The sequence below is a fragment of the Ammodytes marinus genome (assembly GCF_949987685.1).
Source record: "Ammodytes marinus genome assembly, chromosome: 8".
In the NCBI taxonomy this organism is placed as follows: domain Eukaryota; kingdom Metazoa; phylum Chordata; class Actinopteri; order Uranoscopiformes; family Ammodytidae; genus Ammodytes; species Ammodytes marinus.
Genome location: NC_137212.1, coordinates 22,609,797 through 22,626,188, shown reverse-complemented (window position 1 = coordinate 22,626,188; position 16,392 = coordinate 22,609,797). Strand labels below are relative to the sequence as shown.

The 16,392-nt window shown below is 41.2% G+C and overlaps 1 protein-coding gene across 1 annotated transcript; it reads right to left on the bottom strand.

The window, feature by feature from the left end:
* Positions 1–10,223: 10,223 nt before the first annotated feature.
* rxfp3.2b (relaxin family peptide receptor 3.2b) lies at positions 10,224–11,426 on the bottom strand (the record flags this gene model as incomplete). The annotated part of the gene is made up of 1 exon (XM_080033336.1): positions 10,224–11,426. One exon carries the CDS (start codon positions 11,424–11,426, stop codon positions 10,224–10,226), a length of 1,203 nt encoding a protein of 400 aa, XP_079889462.1.
* Positions 11,427–16,392: the final 4,966 nt, after the last annotated feature.

Below are 16,392 nucleotides of genomic sequence, written 5' to 3'. Positions count from 1 at the left end.
AACTTTCTTTAAGTTGTCATTATGGTGTATAATTTTAATAATATGAAAGTTTCACTTTTTGAATTAAATTACAGAATAAAATCACTTTTCAATAATATTCCAATTTATTTAGATGCACCTGTATATGGTTAATAGTGCCAAAGTGAGAAATACATTTGCAAATGTGTGGAACCACAAACTATTGCCAACTTAAAAAACACTCACCCTGTACAAATGGATAAGTAACATACACTGCTGCAAATGTGGGTCTTGCAAACAAGACATTGTCTTGGAGTATTTATTTCAAACTGTACAATTTCAAAGTAAAAGACAAAACAAACGTAATTGGGATTTATTTTGCCTATTGCCCACATCAATGAATTAATTTAAACCACATTTGCAACTTCATCTGCTATTCATGAGCAATTGTATAAATATAACCTGCGTATTGTATTTATCAAACATCTTCAATATTAACGGACTATCAGATAAATTATTATAATTTATTTTATTAAAATATAATCATAATTTATTTCATTATAAATGGTTCAGGTTAAATAGAAATAATAAAAGTAGAACTATTTAACTGAATGACAATATAGTCCTTTATGTGGCACTTGTAAATACAGGTTACAGGATACATTTATGAATATAATATATAAATCTCCGTGGTTACTTATGCCCCTCTGCTTTTGTGCAACTGAGTCATGGCCAAAGTAGGCTAGGATAATTGAAATATCCCGGCTTAATCCCCTGTCTTGGTTTTGTGCAATAGGCTGGTATCGTAACAATACATCTGCTTTTGTCCAAAGGTGTGGCTAGAATCACCTAAAACTGAAAGCTCCTTGTAGTCACTTAACATTTTATTCACATAACGGACATCAGTAGGTTGAAGCTGTACAGCTTCTGGTATGCCTTTGATACAGTGAAGTGGCACCAATATCAATGACTATATATACAGTGATCAATACCACAATGGCAGGTTTGCAATGCATCATACAATATGGAACTTTAATTGAAGATAAAAGGTAATGCGTGTGGATTTGATTGTGTTTGTTGTCATCATGATGTCAGCAATGAACAAAAGCCAGATTGGAGACAGCTTTGTGTTCCAGAAGGAAGGTGGTTTATTGCAATGTTTGGATAAGGTTTCACTCAGGACTGGAAGTTGCTGACATGCTGAATTTAATCCAGCTATTGTCTACATCGAAGGGGCTTTAAAGTCATTCTGTGTCAGTTGACAGCAAAGCTGCCGCACCCATCCCATTTGATCTTCACTTGATGAAAGTTGCCATGCTTTATACTGATTAATACTGCTTCCCGTATTCCAAAGGTTTCAACTTGCTCTTTTTCCATACACCCTATAGAGGGTCTGAATTTCCAAGAGTCTTGTGGTTAGTAGGCGGGCAGGCTGGGTTACTGGCTAGCACTAATTATTCTTGCAGGCTGCAGCTTACTGTGGTGATGTGAATAGGGGTAAAAGTCTGAGGGCATCTGGTGGATGGCTTTAGAATGGCAGTGTTAAAGACAGAGACACAATAGGACTCTGCTACTTTAATGTAGACATAATTATAGCGTATTTTTTAATGAAATATAATTTTTTGACTTTATATCAAGGGGAAAGCCAATCATCCCATAAGCACAAACCTAAATCAACTAAAATGTATTGACTATGCATGATAGAAGCAGTAATGAACTGTAATAGTAAGACAACCCATCAGTTCATAATGCTGCGAATATACAGCAAGGTCAGCTTGGTAGCTGAGATTGCAGGAGACCGAAAGGATTGATCCAGGAGAAGTAGGTCAACAGCTTTGAAATGTGTCAGTGACGAATAACACCGACTTCTCAGAATGGCTGACAGACAAAATGAAATGACCTTTGAATGTTCAGTCTTCGCATAACATGTTATACAAGAGATCTCTTCTGCACGATCACCTTGCAAAGTGTTGCGTGTGTTTGTGATTCAAGGAATATTTCAGTGGCAGTATATTACCGTCACTATACATTTGTATATCTATTTGCAGCATCAGCACCAGCTTTTTCATAAGCAAATGACATAGATATGCCAGATCAATGCATCATTATCTCTGTAAGTAGCAGTGACCTATGGCGAATGATGATGATGATGATGTTGCAATATGAAAATAAGGATTACAATCTCCAATTCACAATCCATCCAATCCAATAGCTATTCTGAACTAAAATCGGGACCCGAACGTGAGACATTGCCATGCGTAGAGCCATGTGTGGCTAAAAATATTAAATTAGAATGATCTTTCCTCCAAATAATAACTTTCAACATTTGTGAAGTGTTGTGCAGTCATACAAACAAGGGGACAAAATGACAAAGGTGTCAAAGATTAATTTTGTCTTACATATTTGACAAGCATACCTTCATGCATATGGGGTTGATATGCAGTGATCCACCGTCCCTCTCAGCTTAGTCTGGTGTGTGTGTGATAATAATGACTCCAGATATGGATGACAGGATCTGCCCAGGTCTGGCACGGTGTATCTGAAGCTTTCTTTGTCTTGACCCTGGCTTCATTACCTGGCAAGAGTGAGCAGATACAGCTAGAAACACTGGCTGGTATTTGGGCTAATCTATGTTCCTCAAGGCTGGGCCAGATCGTCATCAGCAAGGAAAGGGCATCAATACGGCAGCTGCTGCAAGTAACCAAAACGACTTCTTGCCAAATTAGGAAGGTCACTGTAATTTTGCAGGAAAAAAACAAAACAGGTCTGCATCTATTTAAAAAGCTTGAGACCTACTTCACCGGTGGGAATATGAAGGTGTATTGAACTCTGAGATCCTATGTAGTATAAATGTGCAAACATTAATTCGGTTAATCCTAGCCTGAGAAAAGGCAGAAAGAGTGTTTTATGGTCTCACTCTCTAACCCTACATTTTACTAGTGTGACATCACACTAGTAAAAATGCATGATTAAAGTACCTGAAAACACCTGGCTGACTTTCATGCTAAACTTAACACCTGTATATATTATCCGACTCAGGCAGTGGAATTGTATGATCTATTTTCAGAATGCCACCTGAACATCACCATAAAGCACTGTTAAAAATCTGCAGGGAATTCAGGTTCACGGAGGAGCTACCTGACAATGGATTGTTTTCACTGGGGGACCATACAATAAATCAAGACTCTGTGGTATGTTGGCATCATGCAGTGCAAAGCTGCCAAGACAGTTCAGTGACTCAAACAAGAAAAGAGTCAAGAGACAAGTCAAGAGACAAAAGAAGACTTTACTGAGAGGCTTCACTGAATGTATCATTACATCTATTTGGACTTTGGGTTACTGATCTGATAAGACATTTACTACAATGTATTGTTGTGTCCTCTGTCCATTAAACTATGTTTTTAAGTCAGCCACAGAACAAGCTTCATGCTGACTGTTCTGGTTCTGATTGTCCTTTGCTCTGACCCCCAGACACTAGGTGGCTCTAAGGGTCCTGTGTTCTGACCCCCAGACTGTGTTTTAATCTAACTGGTTCTATCTGTCTTTTGAATGTTAATTATTGAATATGAATTACATGTTGTATTTGATCAGAGTTACTTTCAAGTGTTTAGAAAAATGTTTTGCTTAATTGACCAAACCCCATGATTCTGTTACTAGTCCGATATTAGTTTTGTAATATTTGGTTTTCAAGCTAGCTGTCAGGATTCTAACAGTTACAATTTGTGTTGTTATGGTAGTTTCAGAGTGTAAAAAGTAAGTGGTTCAGTTGGTCTGTCTCAGTTTACCCCACAGCTGGGGTAAAGTGAGACACATGACAACTTTTTTTGAAACAATCATATTTTCACTGCCCTTTGTCCTGCTAATGCCCATTTCTAGGACAAATCCTGAATTAATGGGATATGTGTCAATTTGAGTGATAAATCATTTTAGCTCGCTTAGAGGGGAGCAAATGTAAAAAGTGTCTCAGATTACCCCGTTCTCCCCATTATGTTGCTGCTACCATTTGTATGCATTCAATACAACAATTAAACACAACAGAGCATTGTTAGAGCAACTGGTATTTCTAACAATGGTGTCACTTCCATTTCTGACATCCAACTTCCCATGTTAATACTAGAACACATCATTAGTCTCAACTTCAAGCAAAATGGACAAGGCTTTGTATTGCTTAGATCGAATGTCACGCTCTAGACGAATAACCCTCGGGCAAAATAAACTGGCAGAATGTTAATAGTGAAACGCAACAGGTGAAAACTGAGCATCACAAGTGGAGCCATTAGCAAAGCAGGAAAGCTGGGAAGGGAATGAGGAAGATGAGAGACTCAGCCTCTGATTCTGTCGTAGTAGGTTCTGCCCTCGCGAGGCCTCCTAATAAGCAGGCAAAAACTATCTCCTCCCACAGAGACGGCCTGTTTTGAATGATTAATTTGTGTTGTCCAACATAAATTGTGGCATAGTAAGTTTGGGAAAACGAGGTAGGTGTGTTTTTAATTAATTTAAGGAATAGGCTTCTCATTTAAGAGAGGGATTAGAGATACATGCCCATGAGTAGGGGGTTTAATTGTAAGAGGGCTATAGCATTTTAATTATAAAGGGAAGTTTATTACAAGGATGTACACTTTTTATTTCACAAAGTAAGTCACAAAGAGAAAAAAAATTGTTAGCCTATATAATACTGTTTTGTTTGTGAACACACTGGCACGGATTTATACTTTGTTTGGTCTTCAGCTAATTCAGAACGCTGCTGCTCGAGTCCTCACTAGGACCAAAAAAGTAGGTCACATTACCCCAGTTCTGAGGTCTTTACACTGGCTTCCAGTCACTCAAATAATTGATTTCAAAATACTGATGTTGGTTTATAAAGCACTAAATGGTTTAGGGCCAAAATACATTACTGATATGCTGATACGTTATGAACCGTCCAGAGCCCTTAGGTCGTCTGGGACAGGTCTACTTACAGTCCCTAGAGTTAGGACTAAACAAGGAGAAGTTATTATGCACCAAAAATCTGGAACAAACTCCCAGAGAACTTGAGGTCTGCTGCAACTCTCAGCTCTTTTAAATCGAGTCTGAAGACTTTTTTGTTTCCATTTTAACCTGCAATTTTCATTTTATTTGCTTCTTTTATTTGCTTTTAAATGTTTTTAAATCGAGTTTTCATTTTATTTGCTTCTTTTATTTGCTTTTAAATGTTTTATAATGTGTTTTATGTATTCTAATCTTGCCCCTGTAAAGCACTTTGAGTGGCCTTGTGTCTGAATTGTGCTATATAAATAAACTTGCCTTGCCTTGCCTTACCTTGCCTTGCCTTATTTCTTTTCAGGCATTTTAACCACCCTGTGCTCTGCTATCTTATTCTCAAAGGTGCATTATGTAACTTTGGGTGTGTCAGAGAAGGGAACATTTTGTACGTTATATTGTAGTAACTGAGTAAATAAACTTTCCTCACATGACAATTGGATCATTGGAACACTGCTGGAAGTTAGAAAGCTATCTGAAAAGGTACTATTTCACTGTTGTTGATAACAGCAGAGGGGAACACCGTTTTGTTTACTAACATATACCAGTCTTACGTTTGGTTTCAGGCGCCTCATTAATAATAATATATGATGATAGATTGATTCAATACTAGGAATTGCATGTGAAGTAAATATGTTTGTGTAAAACTAACTGCTAGCTCTGCAAATGTAAATAAATCCCCATCCCTTGGAACTGCATTGTGCACCTTTAATTTAGGAGCATTCTGCTACTCCTGCATATACTGATACCTCCAGCTCTTAAATCCTTCATGAGCTGCCTAGTTTGCTTCCCTACATGTATGGATATTCAATTTAGCTATATGGGGCTTTTGATGCAAACTACGTGGCATTAACGCGCTATGTGTCTGTCCTGCCACTAAATAATTCCATCCATGGTTTGAAAAGTCTCCTCTGCCTCTGCAGAGTCTGTGCCTTTGTACGCTAACGAGGGACTATTAGACATTCTATAGATGCAGGTGTTGTTAACATATTAGAAGGTCAGCACCAACGGGTGTCGTCGTGCATCCCTGTACTACTCCTTCCTGTCCCCTGGGGAAACTTGGATTAGTATTGATCAAACAGCCCAGCATGAATGGTTGTGATGTGCATGTTGATAAGTGTATTAATTTATTGTCACTCCATGAACTGTTCCAACAGGGCAATTTTATCTGTTGGAAATGCAGATTTCAAATACTCGGTCTCATCAAAGAGAAAGTGACTTCAGAGGTGATAAATAAAGTGGCCTTAACGCTCTGCATGACACTTAAGGTGTAGGAGTACGAACTGAGTGACATTTCCTTGAGGGAAAGAATAGAAATCATAGGATGGTAGAACGACATAGTGCAGTTATCAAAGAGGAGCTCAAAGTCTTTCAACAGCCTTGGCTTTCCTGTGAGTCAGCCTGTCCTCCATTTACTGCCCTACATGTGTAACAGCTGGATCAGGAGGACACAGGCGCGGAGACAGTATCAGTTCTAAGAAGATTTATTTTGGAAGTAACCAGCAGGGGGTTAGGACCGTGATCCGGGGGTGGGGGGGGGGGGGGGGGAAGCTGGCTGTCATGGGGCTCCAGGGAGAGAGCAACGGGGCAAGTCCAGGGAGCTGAGTGTGAGCAGGCTAGAGCAGGCAGGCAGAGGGGTCCGGGAGGAAGTGCTGGCGGGCGAGGGCTGGAGCTGGTGGCTGGAGTCAGGCCGGGAGAGCTGTGGCAGAAAAAACAGGGGTTAGCCAGGAAAAATGCAAAAAGCGGAGCTGCAAACAGGTTAGCTTAGAGAGAGGACTGACTGTGTGGAAACAGAATCTACAATCTGGCAGTGTCTGGAAGGTAGGGTCGGGTATATGAAGAGCAGTTGATTGATGATTGATGGCAGCTGTGAATGCTGGTGATAGACTCCAGCACACCTGACTCCAACCCTGCAATTAGACCAGCACATAGACAAGGGTAACCCCGGAATTCCACTGGCTGCGGGTGCGGTGTCAAACGGTTTTGCTCCGTGCGCTCACGTCCGGCAATACCCACCGGCTCCGTTTTCAAACCAGCACGGCCAGCTCCGCTGAACTGCTGGGGTCGCGAGACCGAGGAGTTCCCGCGGTAATAAAAGTGACGGGCGATCGCTCTTGATAATATGATTCTCCTATTTGGTATTTACACAACAACGAACGCACGGAAGGTTATTGTTCCCGTCCGAACGAGTAAAAGAACAGTGGACATGCTCGTATGTGTCTCTGTTTTGAGAATGTCACCTGCAGTGAACACCGGGTGTCTTATTTTGAAAATGTACCGGATGTTTTATTGTTTTGTCGGCGCCTGTGTCCTGTCTCTCTTGATGTGTTCTATGCTAAATTGATGCGGTGAGCTCAGGCATCTGGCAGAAATAGAAGCAGTGCGTATTTCACCGGAGAGCTGGAGCAGCAGCGGAGCAGAGAGACGGCGCAGCGGCCGTGGTGGAAACTCACCCACTGACTGCTCTTAATTGTATTTTTGTTTCTGCCGTGCTGGAGCGGAGAAGGACCGGAGACGCAGCCGGTGGAATTCGGCCTTTAAAGGGAAAAACAACACAAGGGCTTGAGGCCCAAGCAGAATCATGACAACATGTATCTTTCTCTTTTTATTGTCTGTTGATTTGGAAGACTTTTGTCGATTTCCTCTTAGTTGTTTATATTAACATAACATTAATTTGCTTTAAATTGAATGTATTGTTTGGTTTGGCCTGACCTGTTAAAGCTCCTGTAATATGTATCAGTCTAAATGTATTCTCTTGCTCAGTCTTTCTATATGCAGTACATGCCTGCATGGTTATGAAAGACAGTTACAGCCAGGAAAGCTGTATTCTAAGGGAAAACTCACCGACTGTGTGAAAATGAACTTACATGTACAGGTACTTTACATGGCTACCCATCCACCCATCCACCCTCCCTCCCTCCCTCCCACCCACCCTCCCACACACACACGCACACACACACACACACACACACACACACACACACACACACACACACACACACACACACACACACACACACACACACACACACACACACAAGGAGTTGTGAAAATGTAGGTCGGTTATAATGAATAAAAAAACAGACATTGTATTGTCCGTTGTGACTCTCAACTGGCTGATGTCAGTTATTCTTTACATGGCCTTGGTTCATTATAATTGTATGAGCTCTACATAATCAGTTTTCATTGTGGTCTGTTTGGCTGTTTGCCAGTTGTTATTGGAACGAGGCTAACCTAGAACTGCTTTTTTTGTGGTTTACAGGAGGCACACACTGAAGCTAAAAAATGTGTAGGCGAGGGTAATTACGAAGGAGATCCTCCGCACCTGAGAGTCAAAACAATAAGCCAGCTGTGTAAGCCCCTGTTTTTTTTTTGGGCATTTTTATGCTTTATTGATAGTGTAGAGACAGAGTTGAAATGGGGCAGAGAGGGGAGTGACATGCAGAGAACGACCGCGGGCTGGAATCGAACCCCGGTCCGCTGCTGGCCGAGGCCCATGGGGGGGATGCCCTACCAACTGAGCTAAGGGCGCCCCCAGCCCCTGGTTTTTTGATACAGATTTTAAAATCTACTCATGCCAGGCCAAAAAACCTGTCTGAATCTGACTCTGCTGGGGGTTGTCTTAATTCAACTCAATACAGTATGTGCCTAAGCAGTGTGCAATGCTGCAAAAGGAAAAGCTCTCTAAAAAAATTTCATGTTTTAAAGATCATAATTCCCAGTGAGCAGTGTTACTGCTGAAGGCACCATTGTGAGTTGTATGAGAAAGTTGGTCTGTCTTCCTTAAAGTAGAATGGAACACTGGTATATGTTTCTTTTTAAAGTAAATTTTTCAAAACTGCCTCCTTATTTGTGTTCTCTACTGGCTCCTAGAACAAACAGTGCTCGTATCACTCGGTCTAGCAGTTTGATTATGTATAAGGTTCCTCAGACCCGCACTACGTTTGGTGAAAGTTCCTTTACATCTTTTGCACCCTCATCATCGTGTAAGCTACAGGATCACCTTAAACTGGAATGCCAAATCACCATGAACAATTACAAAAGCAGGATTAAAGACTATTTGACCACAATCTGTACCTGTCTGGTTACTGAGCACTGACTTGCTGACAGTGGAATTGATGCTTTATTGTGATTTGTTTTATTGTGTTTTGTGTCTTGTTTTTTCTTTAAATGTGAAATTTAGTTTTTTAAATGTGAAACTTTTAGGTTTATAAACTGCCTTCTTGGCCAGGACTCCCTTGAAAAAGAGATTTTCAATCTCAATGGGAATATCCTGGTAAAATAAAGGTTAATCAAAAACAAAATACAATTTCTGCATAATGAAGGCTCCTGGATTAAGGGTGTGATGACAATAAAAACAGTTTTGGCTGCTTAACATTTCTGGTAACTGCCAAATAAAAGACAGCTTTCCTAAAGACTGCTGAGTAGATGCAGCAGTTATTTATCCAGTTGCTTATGTACTGTATACAGTTATATACTATTTATGCCTACCATAGGCTATTCGGATACTTGAATTTTTAATTGTATTTTAGAAATAGCAAAAACTTCAGTATTAGCCTGTTTCTTTAAGGTATTTTTTATTTACTTTTCCTGTATGGGACACTTTACACAATTGCACCATAGAACAACACAAACATTTTATTTTTTAAATGTCAGCATGATATACTCGTTTTGTCCAAGTATTTCCCACATTGACTTTGTTAAATGAAGAGTTGGTCAATCATAGGTGTCACATGATGCCAATGCTTTGACTAACATTCATTGAGGTTTACTTTTAGATTTAACTGGGCTCATCTCAGTTTCTGAGAGCTGCAACTATTCAAATATAATTTATGATTGACATCTACACAACAAGCAGGTAAGTATCATGGTACAAAGATTGACAGTCAGAGGCAGAGAGAAAAAAGAGAGAGACAGCGAGAGATGGAGAGAAAGAGAGAAAGAGGGAGAGAGACAGAGCGAGAGAGAGAGAGAAAGAGGGAGAGAGAGGGGGGGAGATAGAGAGAAAAAGAGAGATAGAGAGAAAAAGAGAGATAGAGAGCAAGAGATGAGTCATTTTAAAAAATTGAGGCAGAGTGAAGCTTGGAGCAAGCTGTGAAAGTGGGGCATATCCCAATAGATATTCTATCATAATTATTTTTCTTTCAAAATCATGGTTAACAACTTTTCAAATATCCACTTTTTGGGTGAATCATTTACTTTTTAATCTCCTCCCCATCTGTGATTGAGTCCAGTCATCCAATGAGTCAGGCATCCATTTCGACCAGCACCACAACAGGCGGGGCCTCGGCCACTTTGGCCTTGCCACGCAGAAGATGCCTCAAGCTCCTGAAAGACGGCGTGGCGTGGAGTAGAAGCTCCTTGAGACTTGCGCGAAACTCCCGACGAATCAGGCAATAGAGCACGGGGTTCAGGCAGCTGTTGGTATGTGCCAGACACACTGTCAGGGGGAAGGCGTAGGCCTGCACGTTGTAGAAGGCTTTGGTGAAGGGCACCAGGTCAAACTTTATGAGCACTCCCCACAGTGTCAGCGCCTGATTGGGAAGCCAGCACAGAAAGAAGGACAGGACCACGATGGCGATGGATTTAGTCATCTTGGAGCGACGTTTCTGCCGGCCCTGTTCCACCTCTGGGCTAGCCGTGCCCATGATGCGTCGGCTGAGGAGGAAGCGCAGCAGCAGCAGGTAGCAGACGGTGATGATGATGAGAGGGATGAGGAAGCCCAGCAGGACCTTCTGCAGCTGGTACAAACCCAAGAGGAGCTGCGGGTCCCAGCTGCCTGAGTCTGGGAAACGCACCAGGCAGAGCTCCTCGTCTGACACCTGGACGCTGGTGGAGTAGATGGCATGAGGCAGTGTGGCCAGCAGAGACAAGGCCCAGATGCCCAAGCTGGTCCACTTGGCCCTGGCGGCGGCCGCCCGTCGACTGTGCATCTTCAGCGCGGAGGACATGGTGTAATAACGCGCCACACTCATGGCCGTGAGGAAGTACACACTGGCGTACATGTTCATGGTGGTGACGGAGCTGATGATTTTGCACATTACTCTGCCAAAGGGCCAGCGGAAGTCCAGGGCCGTGTCCACCGCCCAGAAGGGCAAAGTCAGAACAAACTGGAGATCCGTGATTGCCAGTCCCATCACAAAGCAGTTGATGGAGGATTGCTTTTGCCTGTGACGCGAGTGCAGAAGATACAGAGCCAGTGAGTTCCCCACCAGCCCGAGAGCGCACACTGTAGAGTAGACGCACGCTATCATCACACGCACCACCAGGCTGGAGCTGTCTCCTTGAAATTCCATGATAGATTCCTTGGTGAGAAGCTGCAGCCAGCAATGCAGTGACAGGTTGCCAGGGGAACCTGCGCTACAGTTCCCAGCGTTGTCCTCCTGTAGTAATTGCTGCTCACATGGCTCTGGAGCCAGTGTTGGGACTCCAGTCTCATTCAGCTGCATGGCTGGTCTCTCGTGCTCACACATCCCCCTGAGTAGTACATATGAACAGTTGTGTGTTAAAAAAAAGAGAGTGAAAAAAAGTTTGTGATGGTGGCATTTTAGCAAAGCTTTAGTATTATTTCTGAGTCAGGTTATAGACTCTCGCTATCCTCTGTCAAGATCATCCTCCACTCCTGTTTCCACGACTACTCACATCTCTGCGCCCCACGACTGTTTATAGGATCCACATGAACGCGCAGCGTCCAGTCGCGCGGTGCACGCTCTTCTCCACAGCAGCCAGGCGCTTCGACCGGAGCGAATTCACGCTCTGACAGCCGCAGCCATATCAACGTTCAGCAGCATATTGTGTCAGGGGGAAGCTTAGTGGATTTAATGGATTTTGACACGACGGGGGCACCTTCTATAATCATGTCTGTGACGCGACGTGTATTAATTTTTTTGGCGAGGGAGCATTGGGAGACTTGGAGACAACGGTGCGCGTAAAATATGCAAAGATGGAGAGGACGAGTGTGTTGTATCACGACTGTACGTTAATACATGCCCTGAGATTGACGTTCCCATTATATAGGCCTACTGTTTTTTTTGTTGAATAATAACCTCCCAATGCGGTCTGACTATTATTTCCGTAGATTAAGCATATACCTGCGCCTCTTGTAAAGGAGAATGAAAACACTACAATACAAAACAACTAAATCAAGGTTTGACTGCCAATACCCCATAAAAGTGATCTATACTGCACTTTTTGCAACAATAATACATATTCAAATGTGTTCAGTGTTCAGTTTTTTTAGCTTGTTTTTATTATTCTTTATCCACTGACAAAGATGGAATAAAATATGCATAGGGGAGAACGGGGGAATCTGAGGCATCGGGTAATGTGAGCCACCCCCTGTAGGCAACGGAAAACATTTTTGGTCATGTGAGATATATGTTTTCAAGCCCCTCTCATTTCCCCATGGCCCTGAAAGAGAGGACCTCATGGTGCTGTGGTAAGCATGTTTTTTTCACCAAAATAGGTATTTTGCATGTAAAAGTTAATTTTCTTGCTGTCAACTTAATCAACTGTTGTGCCAAAGCAAATGTATTCACGTAGAAAAACTTCTATCATACGTGTTGATGAACTACCAACATATAAAAACCATGTGATGATATTAGCTAAAGATTAGCCTGAAATGCTAAGAGAGGTAGTTTTTTCTCAAATTGTGGTGGTGGTGGAAATGTGTAAATTTGAGTGATAAATAATTTTAGCTCGCTTAGAGGGGAGCAAATGTAAAAAGTGGCTCAGATTACCCTGTTCTCCCCTTCATATTTATATTTATTTATATACAATACAGTATATCATATGGATATAAATAGAAATACATATGAGAAAAGGAGTTAGTTACAAATAGGAAAATCCATTTAACTGAAATCTCTGCTTCCTTCCAAAGTGTCATAATTTGCTTCCTCTCTCACAACAGTGGTGCAGCAGTGTCACAGTAGGGAAAGGTCTTCCAGCATCACATGCTGTGCCACATGTTTCTATTACCACAGCCAGTTTGTAATTCACAACATCCATCAGGAAGCTTTGTAGGGTTTTGCAGAAATAAGAAAAAGTCAGGCTGTAGTGAGTCAAGGATTAATAAATATCCATGGAGGAATACGTCATTACTTGGATTTTGTATGTCTCTTTCCCATATGATCACAGATAAAAACTAAACCGATTGCTGTTTGACGCAAGGGCGTGCACCTACATTGACAGAGAAAATCTCATATTTCCAACTCAATGCTTGCTAAAGAGAGAGGAAGTTGTCACTCAGCGATAACTGAGACATATAGATGTGAAATCACACAAAGCCTGATGCTTGACCTGCCTGCCAAGACACCACAGCCCACATAGACTCCAATGCCACCGCACTGATATGTTGTAGCAAAGAGAGCTTTTGAGGCAGCCATATTGTGCTTTCTGACCTTGGGGGGTCCAAGCTAACAATCTTGTGTGAATGTTTAGTAACACTTTGTCATCACTGTAGCTGTAGTTACTCTTTAGTACGCTAAAAGAAGTAAAGTCTATGGGCTGTCCTGAATGAAAATGTAAATTTGAATTTAAATTTAGTGGTTGAGCAAATTGTTAAAAAAGGAATTGTCTGTATGACAAATCCTTTTTGTTTGATTTACTGATGATACTACACCAACCTCCTCTGTCCTTGACTCTGAATCTGACTGCCTCCATCTTTCACTAAAAAATGAAAGATGGAGGATTAGATTGACATGTTTTTATCTACTTTTGCCTGGAGTGCTAACCATCTCCTCGATTCCATTTTAAAAAGTTTTCTATCTTATCCCAGCAGGGATGGAGATAATGCTAAAAATAAGTATAATATAACATATTTTTGAAAGGCATAAATATCTCCCTGTTGAAGCCAATTGCTTCAAGTTCACAAAGATGGCCTTGGACATGTTTAGTATTCATGGATGGAAGAAGAACAATTTCAGATTGCCATCTGTTAGTCTAATATTTGGCATGTTCCTACTTTCGGGGATGCAATTCTGTAAACAAACATTAATCTATGTTCAAACACCTCCAACAGACTCTTGTTAGGACTATGTTCTTGTTCTGCATGCTCTTTTTTATACTCCACAATTCTGAGCCTATTTGATCCTGTCCTTTGTTTAGAACAAGAAAGGGTAATATTCCTTTTCATCTGTTTTCCATGGGGTATTATTCCAGTTACTTATTTAGGAGAATAACAACAGAACAGTTTCCATTGAAATGGAGAACCCGACTTACATTTATCTCTCTGTATAATGCTCTGCTCATTTGTAAATACTATGTTTTTTCTTTTTCTTTAGATTCAGTTTTTAGAGTCGACTGGAAACACCAGCTTTAAGGTGACACAGTGACCGGTTGATGAAACCTTTATTTGTTTTCACTGTGTGTGTGTTTATGTGTGGGATGTGTGTTTACTCGGGCTCACTGCCACAACCCCATGCTCCTCCATCCAAATCCACTATTATCATGCTTCATCTGATCTGAGCTGACTTTACTTAGTTGTAGTCGCTTTTATTTGGTTGTAACGATTCAATTACTAACTGGAAAGCTAATTACCTCATATGGTTGTTCTACTTTACAGATCATGGTGAAATTGCCACCAATTATCTAAATAGTCCAGAAATTGGTGTCTGGGACATTATGAAAACAGAAGTAAAACAAACTACCGGAAACAATAAATGAAAAAAGTTCTGCACAGTAGTTACCTTTCATTAACCTCCTCAAAACCTGTGAATCACCAAGAACTAAACACATTAAAAAAAAAATCCTATAAGTTGCAGATTGGTTTTGAGTATACTTTGGATATGTTCATGCAAATCAGCCTTCCCACACACGACTTTAAGCAGGACTTTAATTTATTAATTTCAAGATATATATCTCATCTGAACAGGGGTTTATTCATAGGTTAAATTTGACCTATTTTAGTCTAAGACTGTACCAATGATACATAAGGCCTAAATAGCCAAACATCTTAATAAGGTGACTGGCTCTAACGTTGTTTTAAAAGGCCTCTTTGTCTTAGAGAGGTGTCTGCTTTACGGTATTCGCCCTACCTACAGTTCTGACACAGTAGCCCATTTTGCCGGAATTTCGGCCCTCCGCCCTGCTGTATAAATGCGACCGTTGTGGAACAGGGGCCGAGAGGCACAACAGATTGTTCCGGGAATTTTACTACCTCGGGGGGTAGTAATATTGCCGACACAATCTGTTCCGCCTCTCTGTATAAATGTGGCCAGCTTGTTGTTGCGGAACAGGTGGGCATTTGACGTTCCATAGCCTACGTTCTAAACATGCGACCATGTTAGCAGTTGAAGGCGAAGAACTTGTGTTTAACTTTAACCACGGCGGCCTGATGTCCAGTAAAAATCACCAAATAAAAGGAACGGCGTGGTTAGAGACAAAGCTAATTGTAGTGACTTGCAGACATCCTTAGTCTGATCCTTGGTCTGTGCCTAAATCTATTTGGATTTATCCATCCAAGCCAGTGTTTACAGTATATAGGCTGCAATGCCATGCCTTGAAACAAATGTGCTGTCAGGGGAAATTTCATTTTCTTAAACCAGATATAATAAATCAGCTATACAAACTGTCCTTGGAGGAATTTACACCACAGCTGCTCCTGTTTGGATGATATTTATGATATTTTTGTTTGTTAATCAGTTGTATTGGAATGTGTGTCCTTATTGGCAGTTGATTCTTCAGACTGTCAAGTTAAAACTGAAGGTGAATGTGCTAACACAGCTTACAAAATGAATTGGTAATGGTTGAAGAACTGGCTCATGCAGAACCCCCATTCAACGTATAATCATTCTACCATGACTATTTTCTTGCCATATTTACATTTAAAATAAGGCTTCATTAATTCACTTGTACATAAAAAAACAATTAATAGAGGACATTGTCGCCTTCTGGATTTGGGAGAAGCCTAATGAAAATCTCCATGATTGTGGAGAGTAAATTAAATGCGATGTAACATAAATGTTTTACAATACAAACAATTAGAGCCCCTTAATCCAACCATTTAAATGGTAAATGGACTTGACTTATATAGCTCTTTTTAGACAATTTTCTCAGCTCTAAAGCGCTTTACATTTCTTACCACACTCACCCATTCATACACCGATGGCAGTACCTGCCATGCAAGGCTCTCTCTGAACCATTGGGAGCAATTTGGGGTTCAGTGTCTTGCCCAGGGACACTTTGACATGTGGAGGGTAGGCAGGGGATCGAACCGCCGACCTAGCACTCAAGAGGCAATCTCCCTACCCACTTCGCCACTGCTGCCCCTTATTTACTTTAATTCATACTTTAAGTACATTTTCTAGCTTACACATGATGTCATGCAAGAATGTATTATGATTCCAACATGAGTCACTCACATTGAGTATTGCTCCCTCTCTATAAACTGTTGGAAGCTGATTATGTTTACAATAT